The sequence below is a fragment of the Thamnophis elegans genome, chromosome 10 (assembly GCF_009769535.1).
Source record: "Thamnophis elegans isolate rThaEle1 chromosome 10, rThaEle1.pri, whole genome shotgun sequence".
In the NCBI taxonomy this organism is placed as follows: Eukaryota; Metazoa; Chordata; class Lepidosauria; order Squamata; family Colubridae; genus Thamnophis; species Thamnophis elegans.
In genome coordinates, this window is record NC_045550.1 from 25016715 (window position 1) to 25043721 (window position 27007).

The 27007-nt window shown below is 40.9% G+C and overlaps 1 protein-coding gene across 1 annotated transcript in view; it reads right to left on the reverse strand.

Moving 5' to 3' along the window:
• Window positions 1–27007, reverse strand: part of LOC116514069 (prominin-1-A-like) — a 43726-nt gene that overhangs the window by 8780 nt on the left and 7939 nt on the right. The window contains exons 3-14 of the mRNA XM_032225501.1: window positions 15217–15278; window positions 14693–14898; window positions 12516–12636; window positions 10255–10318; window positions 9647–9736; window positions 8951–9141; window positions 7358–7432; window positions 6937–7000; window positions 2283–2442; window positions 1521–1679; window positions 981–1104; window positions 525–616 (exon numbers count right to left, since the gene is read on the reverse strand). Of these exons, the coding sequence (XP_032081392.1) occupies window positions 525–616; window positions 981–1104; window positions 1521–1679; window positions 2283–2442; window positions 6937–7000; window positions 7358–7432; window positions 8951–9141; window positions 9647–9736; window positions 10255–10318; window positions 12516–12636; window positions 14693–14898; window positions 15217–15278 (1408 nt within the window). The remainder of the gene's footprint in view (window positions 1–524; window positions 617–980; window positions 1105–1520; window positions 1680–2282; window positions 2443–6936; window positions 7001–7357; window positions 7433–8950; window positions 9142–9646; window positions 9737–10254; window positions 10319–12515; window positions 12637–14692; window positions 14899–15216; window positions 15279–27007) is intronic.

A 27007-nucleotide genomic window follows, 5' to 3' on the forward strand; every position in this document is an offset into this window, starting at 1 on the left:
CCAGGAAGGGGAAATTGAAGGGACTTGCTTAGGAGAATTCTGTCAAGGTAGGACCTTAAGCAGTGGTCCCCAACCCCAGGTCCTTGGACCGACACTTGTCCGAGGCATGCCAGCAACCAGTCCATGCAAACAAGCGAAGCTCCATGCGGGGTGCAGACAGCACATAAAGCCATGCCCCCTCTGGTCCATGGAAAAATCTTTCTCCATGGAAGGTTTGGGTCACTGGTGCCCCAAAGGTTGGAGGCCTAAAGCACATGATTTGTGCAGAGACCACATTATGGGAATATGGTTCATGCTATATTCTAGCAAGTTTTTATTCATTTATAAATACTTTAATCTGTGTAGTGCTTCCGTGTATTTCATTACAGGTTGATAAGCAGCTAGGTCCCTCTTCTGTACGAAGTTTCCCCCCAAAACCTATTTCACTAGGCCTGCAACTTGTATGTTCTCTCCAGATTCTCCTTCTCCTTAAGGAAACTGAAGAGAAACATAATGGCAGTTCAGCCAAGCAGCCTGGCACTTACTTGTATATGCTGGTCAGGTTTACATCAGAACCATTCAAATTCATGAGCTTTTTCACATTTAATTGAGGTATCAACCCAGATGTGTCCAGATACTAGAAAAAAAGATAAGTAGCAGCTGATGAAATCTTTTCTAAATTTTCTTAAATGCTTTACTGATTCCTCCAGCTGTATTTTCTCCTCTCCTGAAACTGAAACTGTGCAGCCAGAGACTAAAATAAAAATGACTTATGAAATTTTGAAGATGTAACTCCAAACAAAGATTGCAAATTAATATACCATTATTAACTCTATAACCATGATCTATTCTTCCCAGTGTCATAATATTTATGCATTTATTTTATTAGGCTTATGTGCAACTTCAATTATCAACCAACTCTGAGCAGTCCCTTGCCTCCTCATTCCTAATCATGAGGGGACACAACAGTTATAAATACAATAGCAACCTGGGTGGCTTACCTGAAGGATAATTCCATTGGCCCAAGGCTGGCACACCAATGTGTATGAATTGCCCCCAACTAAAAATAGTACTAGAACCAGCAACATCAGCAACCATGAAAATATAAAGCTGAATCCAACACTCCTGTCATGAAAGATGAGAAACAATCAGAGGTCTACAATGCAACTATTGCTTTGGATGTGAACAACCCCCAGAACTTTCCACAGTTGGGTCTTATATTCCCATGGTGCCACTTCTGTGAAGATCCATAGAGCAAAGCAGGAAAACAATGTGCTGAGGCAAGTAGAGGACATTTTCAACTTAGTAGTGCACCTTGCCATCAACAGTGGCCCTTGTGTACAGTACCACTCTATATTTTCCTGGTAGGAATCTATGCTAAGTGTAAAATTAGAAAACTTCCCATAAAGTGCTTTCTCCTAAGCAACTAACATTCCATAAAAATACAAGCAGCATTTGTGGCTATGATCTGGAAGGATACAAAGAGGTTATTGTCAGTTATTTCCCTATACTGAGCAGGGAGATAACACAATATTTCTTACGCCATAAAGAAGTTTCCACCAGTGTTGGACAGGCAGCCCCGATTGGTAGGGCATTGCATTCCCTTTGAATCTAGTCCAAGACCACCAAGCAAAAGGCCCAACACATTGAAGGCAATTATTACAAGCAGCAGGCAGCAAAGGCAGACGCCAACACCCCACCTGTTGTGAAAGAAATCAGCTAGTCAACACTCAGACTTTAAACAACAATGAAGGAAGGAAGAGGTGAAAACATGCTCAATGGGGTCCAATCAATTCAATTCAGTTGAAATCAGAATAAGATAGGACTACTACACTGTGCTAACATCTACAACAGACTAGTTTGGATGGTTACCAACCAGGGTTATAATTTTCTCAATTAACCAAATTTTCTCAGGTGCATAATACATTGAACCACAAAGTAACTGCATGAAATGGGTTTGCATCCTAGGCGAAAATGTGCTTGGATCATTTGTAGCTCAGTGCATTATGAACACAGGCACTAGAAATTAAAGGAAGTAATGAAAATAATAAGATCCAATTCAAACCCAGAGCATAAGAACTGATATTAAATGCTGATTTAATAATTAAATATAGCTGGTCATTCAAACAGCAATGCTTGAAACAATTCTAGAGACCTCATTTTTCATCTGAGCTACACCATATTTTTCTATAACTGACTTTCTGCCTGCTAAAATGGAATGTACATATCATTCCATCTGAGCTCTGAATTCAGCCCAAGTAATTCTGCAATATATGAAAAATTGAGAAAAGTTTTATTCCTACCTGTAGCCATCATATTTGATCACATGTGGCTTGTAGTAATTTGCCTTCTTTACAATATTTTCCATAAATGCAGAGATTTCCTTCAGTGAGATCATCTTGTGAAATTTATCACTGATTGTATTAATTCCTTTCCTGACTTCGTTAAGTAGATCCTGTATATCTTTAATAATAGGAGCCAACACAGATAAACCCATTATACTATGTATATTATCATGGACCACCTAAACAACAATTCTCCAAGGGCAATGGATATGTTAAGCTCTCCAACTCATACTCTTGTACACATACAATTCACACTGCGTCTTAATTTAAGTGATGCAATTAAAATATTTTATTGATGCAAATCAAATACTTCTATTAAAGCATCTTTAACAAAGAAATAAACAACAGACAAAGCTGACTATGAATTCAGGGAGTGAAGGGTTTTTTTTTTTTTTTTGAGGGATCAGTTTCCATTAAGTAAAATAAACTAAAGTTAGGGTGTAGCAGGAGCAGGAAAATAACTGCACATGGGAAGAATAGGTAGAATAATTCAGGAAACTAAATATGTTTGAGCAAAGAAACTGAAAAACAATATATCATATCAAAACATAGGATATCTGCATAATACTGCTTCAGATCTTCATCTTACACATATTAGCTACACCAGGGATGTCAAACTCGATTTCATTCAGAGCCACAACAGGATTGTGTTTGAGCTTGGGGATATGTGGGAGGGTGGCCAGGGTGGGCGTGGCCAGCTCAACATCATCCGTGTTGCAATGACCTCCTGCATCCTTCTACCAGCAAAAACAGACCTTGTGAAATCCTTTTTGGCTGGCAGAGGGCTGCAGGAGGCCATCGCAGCCGAAAACAGAGCTTGGAAGGACCGCACACACACACCCCAGCTCCATTTTCACTGGTAGAGGCACTGCAGGCCAGTGCTGTTTCCAAGGTGGCCCCAGGGACTAGATCTATGCACCCGGTGGGTCAGATCTAGCCTGTGAGCCTTCAGTTTGACACCCATGACCAACACTGTCTAATGTTCATACAAACTCCTAGGATTTTTAACCATTTTAATGGTTATTTATGCAAGGCATAATGGGCTGATTCATACATAGATAAGATGAATGTGTGCCTTTACAGGGGGGGAGGAAACTGATTGGACTGTGCAAATCCTCAGAGGGACACTTCTTCTCAAACACTTCTCAACATCTGGGAGTTTTTACAAAAATCAAAAGATTTTTGTAAAAAATAGAAGTCTATCGCTCCTTCTCAGTGCCTGGGAGTTTCCTTGCAGCCTTCTTCTACTATGTGATTGGTGGACTCTCCCCTACCACTAACCAAAGTTGGAAAAGGCTTCTACACAAATATAGTGCTTCACTGAAGCCTTTCTTAATTTGCACAGATGTTAGAAATAGGAAACTTGGAGATGACATCGGTTGAGGCTAATTTTGTTGCACTCTTGATTCAGTGTGAACATATTGCATCCACAATGTGAATGTCTTTAGAGTGACAAATAATTACATAAGACAATAAACCACCTCTAGGTTAATACAGTAAGCAAGCAGGCTACTAAATGTGGTAGCAGTTCTTCAGACTTTCTGCTATGCATCTCTTGAGTCCTACCTGAAGAAGCCAGAGGCTGGACCTGGGATTTTTTGCATGCAAAAAGTACAGATTTGATGTATGGGTACTAATTACTTAAAATCTATGCCAGTGGTGTTAAACTCGATTTCATTGAAGGATGCATTAGGGTTGTGTTTGACCTTGGGTGGCTCAGGGAGGCGTGGCCAGGGGGCATGGCCAGCTCAACATCACTGTCAGGTGCACCTGCAGTGGCCCGAGTGCCCTGTCAGCAAAAACGCGCTCCTGAGTTCTGTTCTTGGCTGTGACCCTCTGCCAGCATAAATGGTGCTCGGGAGGGCACCCTTAGCCCTTACAAGTTCCATTTTTGGCTGTGACCGCCTCCTGCAACCCTCTGGCGCACATAGCCCTCTTGAGCTCCGTTTTCACTGGCAGAGGCAAATGTACTAATGAAACAAAGGAAGATCTTCACTTAGGAAAAAATAAATGCACAGGTAGAGAGCATGGATGGATATCTGGCCTGATAATGCTAAATCTGAAAAAAAAAATCTTACAACTGAATAGTAATTGGCAACTCAAAATAGCTACTGAGTATACTACAAGCTACTCAGATATCAAATGTGATTTTAAACTATGTGAACAGAACTTCATTTACCTGGTCAGGAGAAGTTATAATTACATTCTATTCTGAGTACTGTGTCCAGTTCTGGGCACCATGCTTTAATAGAGCTTCAGTTAAAAACTTGTAGAAAAGAGCAACAAGGGGATTAAAAGGTAACTCTTATTTTTAAAACAAAGTTGAAGCACATTGATATGCTTGGACCTGAGCAAATATTTTGGAAGGGGAATATAAGAGCACTTTTCAAGGAAATGAAGAGGTGTCATACAGAAGTCAAGACCTGTTGTCTATTCCTGAGATGGAATGATGGTCATAAGAAACAGGAAGAGAGTTTCCAGCTGAATGTTAGAAAATACTTCCAAAGGTTACCATCTAATAGTGGAACCAAGTATGTGAAACATGGTGAGCTGTCTTTTAAGGGATGTAATCTGGCATTATTTTGAACTTCTGCATTAAGGAAGGGACTCAATTGATGTACCTAAAAGTTCCCTTCTAATTCTATGACTCTAGTGGAAATGTGAGGTGTAAATATAATACATACATTATAAATTAATTAATTACATTTGTGAGGAGGAAGTTAGAAACCTTTCTTTTGGAAAGATGGGCATATTGGAAAGCTATATTTAGCTGAAGTGGGGATGCTTGTAAAAAAGGGAGGAGCATGTCAGACCTTTTCTTGTAAATGCATCTCCTCCCCATATATAATGTTAGTCATGTGAATAATTTCTTACACCTACAGGCCTTTGGAAGGCACAGAATAATGTGTGAAATGAAGAAATTTTATTATTGGATTACGGTCAGTGGTGGGTTTCAATTTTTTTTAGAACCTATTCTGTAGGTGTGGCCTGTTTTGTGGGAGTGGCTGGGCGGTCATATGACTGGGTGGGAGTGGCTTGGCAGTCATGTGACCAGGTGGGAGTGGCCAAGTTGGAAAATGTGGTGAAACTCACTTAACAATGCTCTTGCTTAGCAACCAAAATTTTGGGCTCAATTGTGATCATAAGTTCTCTCCCTCTCTCCCACTCTCTCTCTCTCCCTCTCTCTCTCCCTCCCTCCCTCCCTTCCTTCTTTCTTGTGTCTCTCTCCCCCACTTATTTTCTTTCTTTTCCTTCCTTCCTTCTTTCCTTCCTTCTTTCTTGTCTCTCTCTCTCTCTAACTTTCTTTCTCTGTCTCATTCTTTCTTTCTCTCTCTCTCTCATTCACACACGCACCATTTCCCTCATGTCTGCCACTCTCAAAGAGAAGGAAGGACTCCTGCCTTGGGAAGGGGTTGGACTAGATTACTTCCATGTTCCCTTGCATTCCTCTATGTTCTCTTGCATTCCTCCCATTTAGTCACAAACAGCCCCATTCACTTTAAAGTTGGTCGCAAACTCCACTCACCCTGCACGCGCCCTGGTCCCACCCAAGGAGGTGAGCTGTGGGTCGGGGGAGTCTGTGGCCCCACATCTTTCAATCTTCTTCCCCGCCTCAGTTCTGCGGGTAGGAGGTGCTGCTGCTGAGGTGGCACGGTGGCGGCGGGGGAGTTGGGGCACTGCTCATTACCCATAGCGAGCCCAGGAGCAGTAGCCGCCGCCGCCCTGCGCTGCCATCACTCGCTCCCCCTCAGGCCGTTGTCCAGGCACGCAGAGGGAGTGTGGTGACAGCGAGGGCAGCCGAGCGGGGGCAGCGCTTTGGTGGGCAAAGAAGAGCCAAGCTGAGGGTGGAAAAAAAGCTCTGCCGGGTGGGGGAGTGGGGTGGGTTGCTCCATGGCGGGAGCCTTTTATTATTTTTTCTCTTCCCCTCACGAGAGTTGTGCCGACAGCAACGGTGGCAGGAGGAGGAACAGCCTGGTGTGCACTCCCGAGCCGGCCTGCCTGAGGAACAGGAGGGGAGTTCGGCTGTTTAAAAAGCCCCATGTGGAACTCCTCTCCTGTTCTTTCTTTTGCTGGTTGAACAGCCATGCGGGGCACGCTGCCTTGTCTTTCACAGCTCCCTCGTTTCCTATTGTGGGGGGGGGGGATTCCATGGATCCATGGAGAGGGACAGAAAAGATGGATTTCTTCCTCCCCCCCCCCAATTGGAAACAAGGCGGCTGTCAAAGCAAGGGAGCGTGCCCCACGTGGCTTGTTGAAACAGAAAAAGAATTAACAGGAAGGGAGGATTCGTTGGACAAGCCAACAGACAAGCCAATGGGTGCACACTGCTCTCTCCTCTGATAGCCGCCTCGTTTCCAATGAAGGGGGTGGGGAATCCATGTGATTTCCTACCTCTGCATGGATTCCCCGCCCTCCCTCCACCCGCCCGCCAGCCAAAACCTCTTGGAAGGCTTCTGCTGGCAGGCGAGTGGGGCGGAGTAGGCCAGGGGAGGTACCGTTCCGGTTTCGAGCCCCCGGAAGCCCTGGTACGGGAAGACTCGCTAATTTCTTTCAACTGTATGCACATACCAGACAGAACCGGCTGAAACCCACCTCTGGTTACGGTACTTACCAGACGCCTCATTTTTGGTTTGATTAGAGACTTTCTCTGGTATTTCGTTTATGACATTTCTTGCCTACAAGCAAAAAAAGATACAGTCAGACACAAATGAAGACACATACAAACAAAGCTCAGATCTCAGAATGTAAGTCAAGTAAAACATGACCCCAAACTGTTAAACAGAAGATAAAACCCCAAGAAGATACATTTGCCATGTCCCCAAATTAAGACATTTAATCCCTTTAGAGGACATAGGGCAGGTCTTATATAAATAGGGTTTATCAGTCCATGAACAAAATGGCTCCAAATAATGACCAATGATTATTGAAGTGAACATTTTGTCCTGTTCCTCTCACGGGCAACCCAACGTATTGCACCGGCACTTGAAGTAAATACTTGAAAGGATAATTGTAGAAGAAAAGGAGGGTGTTACCTTTATTATAGTATTGTTGAGCTCTGAAGGGTTCAGCTCAGATATCAAATTAAGTTTATCATTGACATCAGGAATCTGCAGAAAGAAATAACGCAGAAACATATATTTTTATTGTTTGAGCGACCCCAATTAAGCAATGGGAAATGCACTGTGCTTCAAGTGGGATGAAGTGAAAACATATAAAGCAACAGCTGCCGCATAGAAATGTGTGTATACAGATGGATGACTAGGAGTTAATGAACACAGATCTAGACATCTTGAAAACATACTCCTACATTGTAATCTATCCTACTGTATTTTTTGGAGTATAAGATGCACCTTTTCCCCCCCAAAAAGAAGGTGAAAATCTGGGTGCATCTTATACACTGAATACAGCATTTTTGGCCTCCCGAAACCCCGCCCCCTTCACAAAAATGGACGTGCATAGCCTTTAGGAGGCCTGCAAAGTGCTCTTGGGGGCTGAGGAGGGCAAAAATGAGCAAAAAAAATGGGCTGTTTCTTTACTTGTTTTTGCCACCCCAGCCCCCAGGAGCACTCTATAAGCCTCCTAAAGGCTATGCATGGCCTTTTTTGGCAAAAAACGGGCCAGTTTTTGCTCATTTATGCTCCACCCAAGTCCCCAGGAGCACTCTATAACCCACCTGAAGGCTATGCATGTCCTTTTTGGCAAGAAACAGGCCCCTTTTCATGAAAAATGGGCCGTTTTTTGCTTGTTTTTGCCCCCTCCAGCCCCCAGGAGCACTTTGCAGGCCTCTCAAACTCTGCATGCCCCGTTTTTCCCAAGAAATGAGGCATGCAGAGGGTTTGGGAGGTCTGCAGAGTGCAAAAAAAATTTTTTATTTACCTCTTCAAAATCTTGGTGCGTCTTATATTTCAGTGTGTCTTATATTCAGAAAAATATGGTATATTGTGTTATAATTGGGGCACATTTGATCTTATGGCTTCTGATTTCAGCCTCCCATAGGTCAATTATCTCAGCAGTCTTATCCCAATTACATTATGCTTCCTTAGCCTGACTTTTAAGATGTATCATGAATTGCATTTCTATGCCCCCACCAAACACACTGAACAGTTTCACCATACCCCATTGTCAGGTGCCATTTAATAATCAGGAAAGAAACCATTCAACACCATTCTTAGAATTAAGTGTACTTTTACTAATTACAAACGAATAGTAGCAATGCAAAGCTGAGTCTGGGTAAATTGGCGCGAAAGCATAGATATCATGTATAATTCAATCCCCTCCCCTTGGCACCCCATTCTATAGTCCAATAATAATTCACCCAACTGTCAGGTGGGAGATATCTTCAAAAAACATCATCAGGCTGGAATGCTGGACAGTTAGCCTTGGCGGGAAACTCCCTTCCTCCACATGCACAGAGAGGTGGTCAGGACAGCTTCTAATAACACTCCTCCAGCACATAATGATTCCCCTCCCAAATACCATGCCCCCCTCCCCGTTTCAATGGCAGCTGAAGCAGCAGCGAAGCGAAGCAGAGGCTGACACCCTGACCCAATCATGTCTTTCCCTATACTGTCAAATAACCACCCTGCCCATCCAAATATGTCTCTCTCTTCCAAACCCCATTCTACCATTGAGAAATTGGCCTCAGGTGTCAGGTTCTCTACGGACACTTTCTCACATCGGCTGCCACATCTTTTCAGTGTCTCATTGATATCATTTCTCAGGTCAGTCAGATTTTTGTTCAGTTCCTCTTGCATTTTCTGCAAGCGAGCACCAGTCTGGTTGACTTTCTGGAGTTCCCGGTCTATGCTCTGAATGTCTATTTTTAAAAAAAGTAGAAAGGACAGAGTAAAGACAGGAAGAATTCCCCAAACTGAAGTGATCACTTAGTTCTTGATTGTAAAAGAACTCAGAGCTTATTTTATGCAAGATAAAAGAAACCATTAAGGTAGGAGTTGGACATGATATTACATAGTCCAGAAATAGAAGAAAGCATGAGAAAGAAGCACAGGGAATTACCCCTCAAACATAAAACATGATGAAGTCAATCAATAGATCTCCAGCAATTTCATAGTCTTTGGGTTCCCATGGTTTTGCTCTGGAGAGAAAAACAAGAACTTTTTTTTTCTTGTCATGGCATCTCTTATGATGAAGTTGGCAAATAACTTATCTCTGCAACTATAACAAAGTTTAGGGTTTTTTTCATGAGAACTTCTGTAAAAGTTCCTTCAACTTCTGGGTGCTCTCTATTACCAATGTATCTTTGCTTCCACTCTACTATTATACCCCAATATCATTTCCCAATCCAGTGTCTCTTGCAATACCTTGAAGAAGCTCCTCAGTTATGTTTAATACTTTGTTTGCTCGTTCACCTAGTTTTTCTTTAATCTTGCTCCCCAAGGTATCACCAATCTCTGCAAAGAAGGAAAGCATCAACACAAAGTTACTAATAGAAATATTTTTTCCACTGCCCTTTCTCTCTAAAGCCCCACAGCCATTTAAATTTTTTAGGATAGATGGTTTGAAATGTGCAAATCGAAATATGTTTGTGCATATACTTTCTGATTTGACCATACCCATTTTTCCTTCACTTTACACACACAAGCTCCGTAAGAAATGATATGATTCACATCAGTTGACCTAAAAAAGCTTGTGCACTCATGCACTCAAAAATAACAATAAAAATTTATAGCCCACCTTTATTTTGTACAACTCAAGGTAGTGTACATAATGCTCTTGCCTCCTATTTCTCTAGAATGGAAACATTCAGAGGTATTTTCCTAATCTGTAATTATAGGCTGCAGTGCAACAATGACATTTCACAATTTGAGACATTTCTAATTTGTCATTGTGAATCCCATCTTTTACTTTCTTTCACTAGAGACTGCGTATGACTTTGCCCACATTTTTTTTACCCAAGATATAAACTTACTTGACAAGCTATTATTGACCTCCTCGAATGGCACATTACTAGACTTGACAATTTGATTAATTTCCTGTGGGAGATTAAAATAAAATCCCATTTTAGCAGAGAAGATAGCACACAAAACTAAAATCCTGAACTCGGGATTCATGGAGATTATGAAGAAAAATGTAGGATGTCATATACAATTTGAACACAACATTATTAAAATATTTTTATTGTACCAAAAGGCCCTCCTATATGTTTGCCAGTTATAAAGTCTAGACTATTCGTATATAGATTCAGTTGGCAAAGTACCGTATTTATCGGCGTATAACACGCACCGGCGTATAACACGCATCCCCCATTTTAACACAAAAATTTGAGTAAAAATTTTTTTCATTAAAAATAAATGACTTGGAAGCTCGGAACTTAATGTTGGATTAAAATTTATAACATTAGAACATGAATTATAACATTAACTCCTCAACATAAAGTGCCTTCCTTCCTTCCCTCCCTCCCATCCCTTTCTTTATGTTTTCTTCATGCTTTCTTTTCTTTTTCCTCTGCTCTTTTTAAATCCCCCCCCCTTCTTCTCCTCCTCTACATTTAGGTTGGATTAGTTTGTACAACGGTCATCAAACTTCTGAAGTAAAAATAAATAAATAAATCATATTTAAGAAGAAGAAGAAAAAGGAAGACGTTTTTAGTTAAGTCAAACGTTTTAATAAAAGTTTCATCTTTTAAGATTTGTCCAACACATCCAATTGTAACCTTAACAGTAAAGAATATCACCCCAGCTGCTAAAGGTTCAACCAGTCTGAGAACCATTGAAAAGACAACAGTGCAAAATCCAAAAGACACAACTTCCTCACCGCCATTGCTTTGGTACCAAATCTTTGAGGAAGGGGCTCCAGAAAGAAGGAGGAGGAGGAGGAGGAGGAGGAGGAGGGGGAGGAGGAGGGAACCAAAGAGAGGCTTTTACCGAGTCTGCGCCCCACAGCCAGGACCGTCCTTGCGCCTCAAGCCGCGTTTCTTCCCCGCAAAGCCCTTCGGGCAACCCGAGAGTTCCTTTTGGCGCCAGAAGGGCTTTGCAGGAAGAAACGCGGCGTTTCTTCCTGCAAAGCCCTTCTGGTGTCAAGCGGAACTCTCGGGTTGCCCGAAGGGCTTTGCAGGAAGAAACGCGGCTGGAGGCGCCAGGACGGTCCTGGCTGTGGGGCGCAGACTCGGTAAAAGCTCTCTTTGGTTCCCTCCTCCTCCCCCTCCTTCCACAGTCTGTGTGACGCTGCCGCCAGGCTGAGAGCTGCCGCTGAAACAAGTTTGGGGAGGTCCTTTGCAGGCAGCCAGTTCTAGCTGCCTGCAAAGGACTTCCCCACGTTTGCTTTGAAAGAAACCTCTGCGCGGGAGTTAGAAACCTCTGCGCGGGGGTTTCTTGCCATGTGCACGGCCGCGCGGCCGCGCACCTTAGAGGGAACAGTGGACCCGGCGTATAACACGCAGTATCGGCGTATAACACGCAGGCAGGGTTTAAGCTTGCAATTTTAGTTTTAAAACTGCGTGTTATACGCCGATAAATACGGTAACTGTAACCATCAGAATTTTTTGAAGAAAACAGTCATTATATAAACATCAAAGACTGAATTATAGTGTACATAGAAAATAGGTCCTATATTGCCCTGCAACAGTATTTGTTGACAATCTTAGTAGACTACTTCTAAGGAACTGTCCTATGAGCTTTTTGTCAGACAAAAAATATGATACACAAAATAAATGCAATATTTGGTTTCTGGGGGTAAATGAGGGAGGGAGGGAGGGAGAGGGAGGAAGGAAGAGGGAAAGAGATGGGGCTAATTTTGAAGATAGTCTAGAAATATCCATTAGTACTGAATACAGCAGCTAGATGAATAACTAGAATGGACATTATGGCCATATGTTTCCTGCGCTGGCTAATTTCAAGTAAAAAAGGATTGATACCAACCAATGAAGTCCTTCACACCTTGGGACCACATCTTCTGAAAGGATGTACCTTTCTGTGAACTGCTACTTGTTCATTACAGTCATCTTTAGAAGTCCTCCTCTAAATGCCCTTCTATCATGGAGAATGGTGCACAACCATATGAGTGACAGCTCTCCAATTTTGGCATAGTCTCATTGGAGATAAAACTTGACAACCACTTTTTTGATACTGAAAACTAACATGGCAACTGGGACTGATACAGAATAGGGTATGAAAAACATAGGATAAGATAGAGCGGTAAACATATAATATAGACAGAGTGTGTCACATTTACCTGGGGTAAAGAATTCAGATAAACATCCAGGTTGCTCACTGTATTGTTGAAAATGACAAAACCTTTCTCTAGACCTTGGGATATACGTTGGTTGCTGACATACGCACATATATCTCCAGCCCTTTAGCAGAAGAAGTAAAAAAGAGAACAAAGTTGTGAAGGACAAACAGTAACATCATTCAACAGACTTCAAACAAAGCAACATGTTGAGGTCTTGTCCAATGGATATAAATGCAATCAATCATTCAGTCAATCAATCAATAAATAAATTACTTAAACATTGATGTGTTAAGAATTTGAAAAGTTATCGGAATACACATTTTGTAAAATGTTTAGATATAAATGAGTTGAGTTTTTTCTGGCTTTGCATGATGTATGAAGCAGTGACGTGCGGTGAGGTTTATGGCTGGTGAGGCAGTCCTCTCCCCCGACACCCCACTGACTAGCACTTTCTTTCGCCCGCCTGTGCTCGTGGCAGAGCTCAGGCGGGCTGCCGCAAGCTCAGGCGGGCTGCTGCGAGCACAGGCGGGCAAAAGAAAGTGACTTTCTTTCGCCCGCCTGTGCTCATGGCAGCCCACCTGAGCTCTGCCGCAGGCGGGCTGCTGCAAGCACAGGCGGGCGAAAGAAAGTGCTTTAGTCAGTGGGGTGTCGCGGGAGAAGAGAGAATGCCTGAGCATTGCATTTATTAAAGAAAAAAGAAAAAAAGGAAATTTGAAGGAAAAGAGGGAGCGTGGAGTGGGTGTGGGGGGCATCAGAAATGGAGAAAGAGAGGAGGAAGAGTGAGCTTGACGCTGCAGCTTTAAACAGAATGGCAGAGTTGAAGCCTCTAAAAAATGCGCCCTCTACTATGAGGCAGGAGAACTGCGTGCCTCAACTACCTCAGGATTTTTTGGGGCTTTTAACCCTCGCTTAACTCTGTTCGAGCACCTAAAAATAAGACTAGTTGAGGCACGCAGTTCTCCTGCCTCATAGTAGAGGGTGCTTTTTTTAGAGGCTTTTTTAAACAAGCAGTCATTTACGGTGTGGTAGCAGCTAGCTAGCCTAACCTCAGCACTCGCCTTTTCCCATTTACATTTTTTTTCCTTTTCATGATTGACAGTGGTGAGGCTGTGCCTCACCTGTCTCCCCTGACTGCACGTCACTGGTATGAAGCCAATTCTGCCTTAACATTACCTATGAACTAATTTATTATGTTCAACAATACATGTTTTTTAAAAAATACCTTAGTGTTGTTATGTGTGAAGCTAAGCATAATATCAGGAAAAAATAAGTGTGGTTCAGAGCCAGCACTTAATGCCTTGTGTTCTCTCTAATATTACAGAATCATAGTATGATTTCAGCTTGGAATCCCCTAGTTAAGTGATTTGTCAATATATATATATATTTTATTCTGTAGCACCTTGTCTCTCTTATGGCTAACTTTGATCTTTGTGTCCTTCTGGGAATAGTATAGAAACAGATTATATACTAAGGGTTCTCCAATGTGTGGGAATTTTTGTAGGAAAATATAAGGGTGTGTGTTCAGTCCACACATGTTCAAGGGCATATCTATGTTTTAAAATATGCTTGTTTCTGAAAAAAAAAAGTGCTGAAGGGAGCTTTGGCAAAATCAGGCATTATCAGGAATGTTCCAGGCTGCTATCACATGGTTTAGTCCCCCATAGTGGAATCTGCTCCCTCTCCATGGACATTTCCTTTAGTGCTTTCCTGCTTGGCCCAGCCCATCCTAGGCCCAACTTTCAGGAAACCATTCCCCAAGTACAAACAGTCCTGACAGATTTGCCAAGGAGACAAAAGAACTGAATCACATCTTAGTTAACTCTGTCCTTCAACCACTCTGCATATTATCTTAGGAACATCTGCTGTGTTAAATACTACCCATACAAATCAAGGAATCTGATTTCAGTGTACTTCCAGAAGATTGATCACGTCGCAAAATCAACAAGAAGCATCTTAAAGGGTAATCTATTTACTATAACTTCATCTTTCATGGATAACTGCCCACTTCATGAGATACAATTATAAACTTTAAGGTGCTACACAATTCTCTGTCAATGTAAACCAACGTAGTGGTGCAGGAGTAGCTACTTTAATTCAGAGACTATATAGATAAGGAAAAGCCCATACAGTAGTCACATTCCCACATGTGCATTTATTCTCCATAGGATGAAACTTACAGAAGAACAACAGTGATGCCCAGCAGAAAGCAAAAAAGAGTCCGTCTCTTGCAGGCACTGTGCTTATTCTGCTTCTGGTACATCTTACCGCCACAGTGTCCACAGCAGCGGCAGCAACAGAAAAACAAGCCCACTAGAGGCACAAGGACAATGAACAGAAGACCAATGACAGCACAAACCAGGAAGCCCGTCTCATACTTGAGTATCTAGACATGGAGGGAAGCAAGAGAGAGTTAACAGGCTTAGCAAACTGTAAATGCTTGTCCGCTTCATAATGCAGAGAGAAGGATAGGAGACTAAACAGAAGACTGCCTCCAGGAATGGGCATATTCAGTTGGATTTACCTCAGATACCATCTTGTTTTACTACTTTTACTGCCTCAAAAAAAACCATTAAGCAGCAAGAGTGTTATTTTCAAGCCTCAATCAATTAACCAGATCTAGCAAAGGACCAGGAGGCCTCAGCATATGAAGTGTTAAGCATCTCCACATTTTCATTAATCACAAGAATTACACTCTATTTACCTCTTTATAGACTGTCTGGTTGTTAAAGAAATTTTGATGGTTGATCACGTATGTCAGGAGATCTAGGGAGAAGCACAGAGAGGTTGATAGAAAAAGCTATCATTATTTATTAACATTTATAGAAAATCCAAAACCTGACGCTAGTACGCATGCGGTTGGAACGAGGCGAGAAACCCACCCCTGGTGCAGATGAACACTACATGGGGAATGGGTGCATCTACAAGCTGAAAATTATAAGATTATATATATATCCATATAGCAATCAATGGACTGCTATTCTGCACCAGTCTGAAGACGAACCAATCTGCACATCTGAAAGTCCCCATTATTCTATGTCAGTGGTTCCCAAACTTGGCAACTTTAAGACTTGTGGACTTGCTCTGCTGGCTGGAGAATTCTGGGAGTTGAAGTCCACAAGTCTTAAAGTTGCCAAGTTTGGGAACCACCGTTCTATGTAATCATGAGAAGCTGGTAAAAACATGGCTCCATGACCAAACATTCTTTTTTTCACCCTTTTTTCTTTTCTACTCACATGATTGATATTTAATCATCTTGTAACAATTTTGTACAAGAGGACTTTCTGGGGAATCTCCATAGATAACTTCAATCAATTATGAATTTTCATATAGGTTTTCTCAGTGGTGGGCTGTCATTGGTTTAACAACTGGCACTTCACACGCTCATGCACTGCATTAAAAAAAAACCATTTTAAGCTCTAAAACAGTGTTTCTCAACCTTAGCAACTTGAAGATGTCTGGACTTCAACTCCTAGAATTCCCCAGCCAGCGAATGCTGGCTGGGGAATTCTGGGAGTTGAAGTCCGGACATCTTCAAGTTGCCAAGGTTGAGAAACACTGCTCTAAAACTTACCTTCTACTGCAGCGCCAGTGAGTAAAACAGCTGAGGTGCGGCAATATGCTGTGGCGCACAAACCAGCTGAGCTGAAAAACCCAGAAATATAGGACAGGATAGGGCGGGGGGGGGGGGAAACTACTCACAGGAACTATTGGTTCGCCCAAACTGGCAGCAGCCCACCACTGGTTTTTCTTAATGGTCAACATATCAACGTTAGCTTTTTAAACTAGCTTTTTAAATTAGAACAATGATGAACAAGTTTTTGATGGCCAAAAATTTAATACTTGGGGTAGATGAATAGATGTTAACAATGTAAATCAGCACTGTTGAGATGTTTAGCTTGGGGATGGCTCTAAGAGTTTTGCAGAAGACCTTTTCTTTAAAAAAAAAAAAGCTATGATAAGGCAGTTTTATGACCTACACTGTAGATTTCGTGTTTCATGACTAAAATGACAGTATGTACTAATTTTCAGATATTAAAAAAATGCTTAGCGTAAGTGTGGGTTTTGCTTGTTAAAATATATGAATTAGTCTGAAGTAAACATTTGACTCAAAAATCCCCAGGATTTCAGGAAGAATATCCAAGAGAATATGGGGCTTTAAAAAAAAAACATATAGCAATAGGGAGCAGCATGGTGGCCTAGAGCTGAAAATGCTTGCCTCTCACTCAGAAAGTTTTGATTTCAATCCTATGCAGTGATAGATGTTTCTTTATCAGGGTGCAAAGAGAAAGTATCTACTGTGAACTCTTTGTAGGCATCAGGAAGGGCATCTGGCCAGTAAATGCTCAGCTCCATTAGTTACCCTGACTCTACCCCCAAAGCAATTGATTACAAAATCGTAAAAAGAAAGAAAAAAGTGTAGCAATAGGATTAAATGCTTTTCAGGTTTTGAAGCATACCTATCGGGCAGATTGATGCCTCAGCACGCAGTATATTGCGTGAGAATTGATGCTGCCATCCTCCATCAAAAAACCTCCCATCTTGAAATGTAGCCTCTTTTTGCAGTTTACCAGCCCTGCGTTAGCTGTTTGCACTTCCAGTAAAACTCACTTTATTTGCATAAATACCTCCTTTGTTTACCCATAGCAAACATTTTTGATTTTGTTTCCTTTTAATGCATTGTCCCAACTTCCCCTTATGATCTTGGTTTTCTTAATGCTACCTTGGGAACTAATTCCCTCTGAAAAGCACTTTATGTAACACAAATGGTGTGTTTTTAAATCTATCTTTTCTTTCCTTCTCTTCCTTTTGATTTGTTTGTATTGTTAGCCGCCCGGAGTCCTACGGGATTGGGCGGCATATAAATGTTATTAAACTTTAAACTTTAAACAAATAAATTTAACTGAATTAGATTTAATTTAAATGACTTAGACTCAACATAAGTTTAAATGAGTTAGCTTTACTAAGATCTCTTGTGACAAGTAAAGAAAGCATTGAGGAAAGCACATAAGGTGTTTTACAAAGAATGAGAAGCAGTTCTTTTATAACAAGAAAAAGCAAGTTTCTGATTTACAGGAGTTCAGTTTGCATTTGGCAAACAACATTTTCGCTGGGATTGAAGCTTCTGTAGACTTATTTGCACAAGAGAGTTTGAGCATTGCGTCCTAAGCATCGAAGATAAATCAGTAAAATAATATTTAAACCAGGGGTCTCCAACCTTGGCAACTTTATGACTTGTGGACTTCAACTCCCAGAATTCCTCAGAGTTGTCAAGGTTGGAGACCCCTGGTTTAAAAGATATCTCTATTTGAATGCAGACTATATCCCACCGAGGAAATCAAATGATGGAATGTAGTCTGGATTCACAGGGGTGAGTGGCTGCATTCCAGAGGACCAAGAAACCATGAAGCTTAAATAGTTCGGTTGGGAGAAAAAGAGTCTAAATAGCTGCTCCCTATAAGTTCTCAGAGTATGTCTTTAATGATGCAAGTAATTGCTTCAGTTTAGCAAGATTTCTATCTGTAGGTAAGAAACAATAAAGGAAACTGCTTACAATGTAGTAGAAGTAGATATCTTTCTTGGGGTTTGGAGCCTAACATCAAATTACTTGTGGCTTTACCATAACATAGGACAGAATAGGAAAAGGGAAACACATTTTTTTTTTTGTTCAAGAAACTTTTCTTCAAAAACTTCTTAAATCCAGATAACTAAAGGGCAGCATATTCTGGCATCATACCAGCAGAGCATTGGAAATAGCTCTCCTTGCCTCCTAAGGGAACACATCAAGGCAATGTGAAGGGAGCCAACCTGATTTCTTACAGAAGGCTGCTGTGAGCTTGCTTACCTTTAGCTCCTACAAATAATTCCTATAGGGATAGCTCCGCCAGTCTTTTGCAATAATTTTTGAAAATTAAAATGCCATTAGGCACTTTGTAGTTTCTCCCCTAGAGGGTATCTTGGAGACTACTAATTTTCTCCATACTTTCTCTCAAGATATGAAATTAGAAGCCGCCTTTAGATCTATAAAAGGCAATGTAGAGGGTTCCATTTGGGAGATTCCTGTTATTTTTCTGCTAAATGATACAGAATTATATGCTGGCTCATTGCAAAGAATCCAGATCTGAAATTGCTCAAGTACAAAAATATTCTTAGAATGTAGCCAATCTGAACATTTATGACATAAGAATGGGCACACAGTTTGCTAATTCCTGAAAGAGGACTGGATGATCACTAACATTATATTGGGAGAGTAATCGAATTAAGCCACTCCTTAGGTATACATACAATATATGACATTCAAATGAGAAGCTAACACCAATTCCCAACATATTGGATTTAGCTTTAAAAATTCAGATGGGATTAAATATTTGACAGGAGTTTTATTACTTTTTATGGTTTTTTAAAATAAAATTTCAGCGGAAGATTCAGAGGATACTTATTCACTGAATATTAAGGATACTGTCTTGGATAGTAAAATGACCTCAGAAGTGTGTGTACCAAGTACCGTATATACTCGAGTATAGGTCGATCCGAATATAAGCCGAGGCACCTAATTTTACCACAAAAAACTGGAAAAGTTATTGACTCGAGTATAAGCCTAGGGTGGGAAATGCAGCAGCTACCGGTAAATTTCAAAAATAAAAATAGATACCAATAATGTTTTTGAATATTTATTTCAAAAAAAAACAGTAAACTAGCTCTGTAAGTGGAAAAGAGGGTCAATAAAAACAATATGGTATCAACAATAACTTTAAAAGTACAAAAACCTTAGCTCATTCAGCAACCAAGCTAAAACACGAGTTAAAATCCTTCAAAACTCATAGGCTCATAATATACATTCTACCAGTGTCCTGCCTGTGCCCATTGAATATACAGCCTGTCCTGTGTCCATTAATTACAGCCTGCCATTGCCCATTGAATAACATATACAGCCTGCCTGTGCCCATTAAATATACAGTAGCCATTGTAAAAATTTGCTCTGGATAACAAATTATTATCACACAATACCGGTGTATTCAATGAAATACTTCACTCACCTCATCTCCATGCAGTTTAAATTCATCTCCCTGGAACACTAAGTTCTCTTTTTATTTGCTAAACTGTTGGACTCCTACAGTAGCATGCAGCTTCATTTTCAGACTTTGCTCTATTGAATGATGCCAAATAAAACTTAAAAAAGAGGAGATTTCTGCAAAGTTTGTCCAAATGTATGCATGTACAACATACCTGTGTTAAAAATTCTTCTCTGACACACACACACACACACACACACACACACTTATTTCTTGGTTATCCCAAAGGGCCACAAAAGCATCCCATTGCCACTGTTGCTTTCAGCATGTTACATTCCACCATGGATATCTTTAAAGAAAGAATTTGAAACTAATAAAGGATGTGCTGTCCAATTTCTTAAATGAATTATATTTGGTGTAAATAAAATGAACCCTGAAACAATTACGTTGGCCATTGATGTGTTTGACCCTTCCCTTGGGCTCAGCTTGGTCATCTCCTACAGCTATCAGTCTTTTGCATACGTGGATACCAAAAGAACAGTTTACAGATAATCCTTATTTAGTGAACATAACTGGGACTAGTATCTTGGTCATTAAATGGTTGTTAAATGAAACTGTGACTGGGCTGAGGATCCTATTCAGTTTTCCTTTGCTTTACAGGTCTTTTTCACCATCATTATAGCTGCAAACAAAACAATCACTAAACAAGGCAGCAGATACAAGGGGGTAATTCAGTCCACCTCATCCCTTTGTAAAACACCCCCCACCCCCAGCCGCTCTGTGAAACACCCCCCACCCCCAGCCGCTCCTCAGCCCCACCCGTTCCCAGACACCTGATGAGTCAGCACTACTTTCCCAGATGGGGACAGCGCACCCAACACTTAGGTAGTCCGAGAAGAAGCGGGGAAGGGCCCCACTTCTTCTTCTTTCCACCCCACCTCCGCAGAAGGAAAACTCAAAGCATCACGGCGATCCCGGGAAAAAGAGGCGAGCCGGGGAGCGGCGGCATTTCTCTCTCTCTCCCTCTCCCTCTCTTTGCCGCGACCTGCTGCCGGCGGGCAACAAGGACGGCCACCCACGCCGCAGATCCACGTCCAGCAGGGAGGAGGAGGAGGGAAACCCACCCACCTGTCAGCCACGGGAGAAAGGAAGTCGGCGAGCGGAGGAAAAGGCGGGGGAAAAGGAAGCTCGGCGGGTGAAATGCGGTCCCCGCCAGGATCTCACCTCGCCCTCTTAGCCTCCCCACCCTTGACACACATGCACGCACACGCACCCTCCGCCTAGCCCGCCAGAACATTCCCGGGTGGGAACAGCCGGGGGTGGGGGGAAGAGAGAGAGAGAGAGACGCGATCGTGTTCCCGGCAGTCCAGAGCAGGAGGCGCTTTTTTCCAAAAATAAACACCGTGGATCATCTATCTCAGTGTTTCTCCACCTTGGAGACTTGAAAGTGTGTGGACTTCAACTCCCAGAATTCTGGGAGTTGAAGTCCACATATTTTCAAGTCTTCAAGGTGGAGAAACACTGATCTATCTAATTAATATAATTAGTTATAATTAGTTGGGAGGGAAAAGCGCTTGGTGCAAAGAAGGACTTTCTTTCAACCAGCAGAACCCCCTGGCGCAATCGGGCTGCGATTGGCGGCCGTCCTTGCTACAATCCGCGCCGAGCTCTGATGAGGGGGAAATTAGATTCCGGCTGATGCGGCAGGGGCTGCGCTGGTGGGGACGGGTGGAGGGGATGGGACTTGGAGTCCTACCATCTTGGCGAGTGGGGAGTCTCATCCCACCCCGCCCCGCCCGTCCCCGCCAGCGCAGCCAGGCTGCGATCGGCGGCCGTCCTTGCTACAATCCGCGCCGCCCGCCTCATCAATGGGGTAAAGTCCTTACGTCCAGCTCTGATGCGGGCGTAAGGAAAGTCCTCTCTTTCCCCCTCATCAGAACACAAGCCCGGGAAGCGAGTGGAAGTTCTCTGCGCGACTGAAACGGAAGCCACGGCAGGAGAGTGAGGCTGCTGCCGGCCATTTCACCTCGCGCAGAGAACTTCCACTGGGTCCCGAAATGGAGGAGAAAAAGGGGCGCCCCTTTTTCTCCTCCATTTGGGCAAATTTTTCACTGACTCGAGTATAAGCCGAGGCAGCTTTTTTCAGCCCAAAAAGTGGGCTGAAAAACTCGGCCTATACTCGAGTATATACGGTATGAAGTCTAGCACCAAGTATATGATAATTATGAGTATTGGTATTTATGTTAGCTATAGATTTAGAAAAGCTGCCAAAACAGACAATGATCTTTATTCATTACAACCTATTACAACCTCCTGGCTCAGATTTTTAGTACTAACTTGTTCTTTCCTTCATTTAGTTATAATAGCTCTATTTTTATGGGTTTTTTTAAAAAAAAAAACAGGTATTAAAATTATTAGTTGTTCTGGCCATTCCTATATGCAAGCACTTTCCGGGCTGTACATTCCTTATCATAATAGGGTTTTGATCTCTTAGTGGATTGGTATTAAGATCAGGTAGGAGAAGGTTAAATATATTTTTGAGCAAAGCTAATGAGATTTTGAAAAATTGAGATTATTTCAAGATGCTCATTTGACACCAACAGTGATAGATTCAGTTGGGTAACTTGTGGGACTTCAAAAAATTGATTTGTGGCCAAACCTATATATCCACACTGATCTAAGATACCCTCCAATGGTATCTTCTTATTCTTAAGAGATTTCTGGTGGCTCTACTCACTTCTTATGGAAATGAAAAGTCTTAATAATGGTAGCTGATCACTTTCAAAATGGAAAGTTACTCTGCAATTTTTGCAATGAGATATATAGCCACTAGAGTTAGATGTAGAGAGTAAAGAGGGTGGCTTTGAGGCAAAAAGGGAAGGGACATTACCAAAGAGATGCTTTGGGTTATTTATCAAAACAATAAAGGCTTTATTGTTAGTCCTAGTACAGTACGTATGTACAATGTCAAGGAAAGCTATAGGAGGCTGATAGCTCTGACCAGACTATCATTCAGTCAGGGGACAGTCTACTCAACATTGGATCATAAGATTGGAAATGCCAAAAAAATCCCCTCTTAAAATCTAGGAACAGTGGTAATAATAGAATACTATAGTCTGATGGAAGAAATATGATGCGTGAATCATGACAGTAAGTAAATCTTTATTACGGTCAAAGACCAGCAATACACATTAGTTTTTACAATATGTTAAAAGGTACTGACATTAAGATATAATTTAAAAGTATTGTCGTTAAAAGTGGAAAATAACATACATGTTCTCAAATTGTTTGGGTCACTCCCTGGTTTACCTGGGTGCAACGCTGTTAAGTATAGGAGTAAATACAATGGTCCAAAGATTGTTAGAGATATGTCCAGATAATTGGTACCAGATGACAACTATACTTCTGTAGCCAATTTTTTTTTCTTATGGACATTGCAGCAGCACAGAACTTTGCCACTGCATACGTGGTAACCGGGTTAGTGTCCTGAAGGAGAAAGCCTAGATAAAAATTGTCTGCCCTCCCTGGCAATCTCTCTAATAAGGGAAGAATATGTGCAGACCTACAAGCTCTGTATAGCTTGCAGTGTAATAGAACATGTCAATTATCTTCCGCTTCTCCTTTACCACATAGACAAACCCATTCTGCAATAGGTGTTCTCTTATACCTGCCCTGGAGGAATGCTGAAGGAAGAATATTAAATCTGGCTCTGAAGAAAGCTATTCTTTGTTTTGGGAAGATCAGGTCATTTAGATATCTTGCTTATTCCCATACACCCTGTTTGATTCTGTCCCTACTGTGGAGAGGCAACCTATTTAGTTCTTGGAACTCCATGTCCTTCATTCTATTAATTACTACTTGGAGTTCCATTGGGTGCAGCTAAGATGGCTCACAGGAATTTGGTTTGTATGGTTTCTAGTAAGTCTCTCTTTGCAAGGATTCCTGTTTGTGCCCCATATAGAATTTGTGCCAATGTTTTGGCCTCAAAGAGTTTTAAGGCAGAAGGTACTAACTGACCTCCACCTGTATAAAAGAAATGTTTAATTGCATTTGAGGACCTATTGGCTACTTGCAATGTGTGATCCAAGTGTGCCTTCCATGTTCCTTGCGAGTGGAAAACTACCCCAAGGTATCTAAATGTTCTAACCTGTTCCAAACTGTGTCCTTCTATTTTCCAGGAGTATTGGCTTGGTCTTTTAGCAAAAACCAAAATGCTTGATTTATCAAAGTTAAGGACCAGCTTGTTCTGCCTGCAATAGTCGAGTGTTGCCCTAATTGCTCTCTTCAGTCCTACAGGGGTTTGTGAAATGATAACGGCATCATCAGCATATAAGAGAATTGGCACTTTGCATTGTGCTAGGTTAGGAGGATGGAAATCCGGGTTCTGTAGGAGATCAATCAGGGGATTAATATAGAAGTTAAAGAGGGAGGGGGATAGGATGCAACCCTGCCATACACCTTTTTGAACCCTTACTGAGCCAGTTAAACTCCCTTGGGGATTGCACCGCACTTTCAAGGTGGAATTGGCATACAATTTTTGTATGAGGAAGAGGAGGCGTTTATCGATTGTGGTGCATTTTAATTTCTCACAGAGGGTGATCCTGGATATTGAATCAAAGGCGTGCTTAAAATCAAGGAAGGCCACAAAAAGAGAGGATTATTTTTTTATATGTGTATTTTTGTACTAAATGATGGAGTACCAAGATATGATCCACTGTAGATCTTCCTTCTCTAAAACCGGCTTGTTCGTCTTTGATTATCCCCCCTGATTAGCCAATCTTGAAGTTTATAATTTAGGTGTTTGGCATACAGTTTACTAATAACGCTTAGAAGACTAATGGGCCTATAATTGCCTGGGTCATTTCTATTACCTTTTTTATAAATTGGAATGATAATTGCTACTCCCCAATCTCTAGGCATATGGCCTGTTTTATCTATAAATGTAAAAAGTGATGCTAAAAGTGGAGCCCAACAACTGGCGTTCTTTTTTATTATTTCTGGCAGGACATTATCAGCCCCAGGTACCTTATTAGCCTTTAGGGCTCCGAGCAACCAAGATATCTCTTCTGATGTAACTGGGGGCCAGTAAGGATTTTGGTCCAAACTAGCTTAGCTCTCCTTGGTTACATAGTCAGGACCTGTATAAAGCTCCCTAAAATACTCTTCCCAGGCATGAATCGGAACCTGATTTGTTGGCGGTAGGGGAGATTTTCCCAATCCTCTGGTGATGTACCAAAAAAGGGATGGAATCATGACAATAAAAACTATAAAGAGGCAGGGAAGAAATCTTACTTCTCTTTATTCAGAATGTAGCTCCTGGTAAAGTAGCTTCTCCCTATTGTGCTCTGCATTGGGAAAGCTTCTATGCTAACTGAATTTCTGTTTCTGATACATAGAATACTGAACTGATGCAGGCTTTGGTTCACTTAATAGGATTAGTCTGATCATTCTTGGTAGTAGAATATGAACAAAACACATTTGGAGGTTCAACTTCTCATCAATTAAAATGATTTTATAGGTCATCCAGGGAATGAATGCAGACAAGAAACTGTCTTTATGCTTATTCATATTGTTTTTGGTGGAGGAGGATAGCAGGGATAATTTAGCAGAGATAGTTCAGCAGGATAACAGGGGTAAATTAGCAGGATAATTAAACTTGGCTTAACTGAAGAAAACTCTTCAATGTCTTCACTGTTTCATTTATATTTAAGCAAATGAATTCACATAAATTGAAATTTTCTCATTGGTCCATGTCATGCTATTCTGTGATTTTTATAGAGATTGTAGCAATTGTCAGATAAAATCATTATTATTATGATTATTATAAGACATTACTTGATTATCTGGGTGCATTTTATGTTTAATATATCTTATTAAATATTCTAAAATAACATATTTGTGGTTAAATTTGCATATTTGCAATGCAAAACTTGCAAACAATTAATCAAGCTGCAGATTAGATAGATGGACAAATTTGACAGACACAGTAATAATTTATTTCTATTCCTTATTTATTATTTATTTTGCATGCTGCCTTTATTATTTTTACAAATAACTCAAGGCAGCAAACATATCCAACACACCTTTCTCCTCCTATTTTTCCCACAACAATTCTATGAGGTGGGGTTGGGATGAAAGAGAATGACTGGCCCAAAGTCACCCAAGCTGGCTTTCATGGCTAAGATGGGACTTAATCACATAATCTCCTTCTTTTCTACTCTGGTGCCTTAACCACCAGACCAAACTGATTCTCTCTACTGCTGTTGTTCTACTGCTATTTCATATGTCATTTTTTATCTGGGAATGCAAATGAATTTTGATTTCTTTGTTAATTCAATCAAATAAATGTCATATCCATGCATTTATATCATTGTTTATTATCTCCAATTGTTTAGCTTTTTTATTTTTATATTTAACATAAACTTTAAATATAGGACAACATTGTAGCATATATTACAGTGTTTCTCAACCTTGGCCACTTGAAGATGTCTGGACTTCAGCTCCCAGAATTCCCCAGCCAGCGAATGCTTGAAGTTGAAGTCCAGACATCTTCAAGTGGCCAAGATTGAGAAACACTGATCAATTATTACCAACATAGACATTTTAAATATTAACTAACTAATATTATACTATGTGATACTACATAAATACATAATATATAGCTGCCAAATTTTGTTTTTGTATATGGGTATCACAATATAACTATGGTTTATCTCATATTTTTATATTATTATGCTGATCAGTTATAATAGCAAGGTTGATTTGAACATTTCTTATCAGTAATTACCATTAAAAATCAGTATTTCCTTAAGTGGAAACAGGATGAGTTACTTATCTTAGTAAAAAAAAACGGACCTCTAAATTGCTCTTCATTAAACTTTCAAATCTTCAAGAAAATTTTATTATAAACATCATCCTAGCTGTAGAAAATTTAGAACAAATTAAGCAAATTTAAGTAGATATGGCACAATGGTGTGATTTAAAACTAAATGCACTGATACGTTTGTCTATAATCTACAGAATTATATTTAGCATTGACAAATGTGATATATTTTAATGGAGGGAGAAAGGAAAACAAAAAATCCAAATGTGCAAACTAGAAAAACTGGTTTAACCTTAGTATTATCAAACTTGTGTCGTACTGGAACATGAGTCAGCTGAGTGATTTTATAAAAAATGAGATGTAGAAGGAAATAGTAAATCAAAATATTGAGCTATAATTCACAGATTCATAAGGCTAAATGTATAGTATTGCACTTTTCAAAGAAAAAGAAATACTCCAAAGAATTACATTTAAGACAAAGGGGGGGGGGGGCAACTGCTGGGTCCTATTTAATTCATAGGTCTAAACAATGGCAACTAGAAAAACAACTGAACGCTTTAAAAACTCACATTATAAAAGATAATGAAAAGCCATGTACAGGGTGTATACAAATTATCCAAACATACAGTGAACACTGATAGGTCAGGGCACATGCTTCT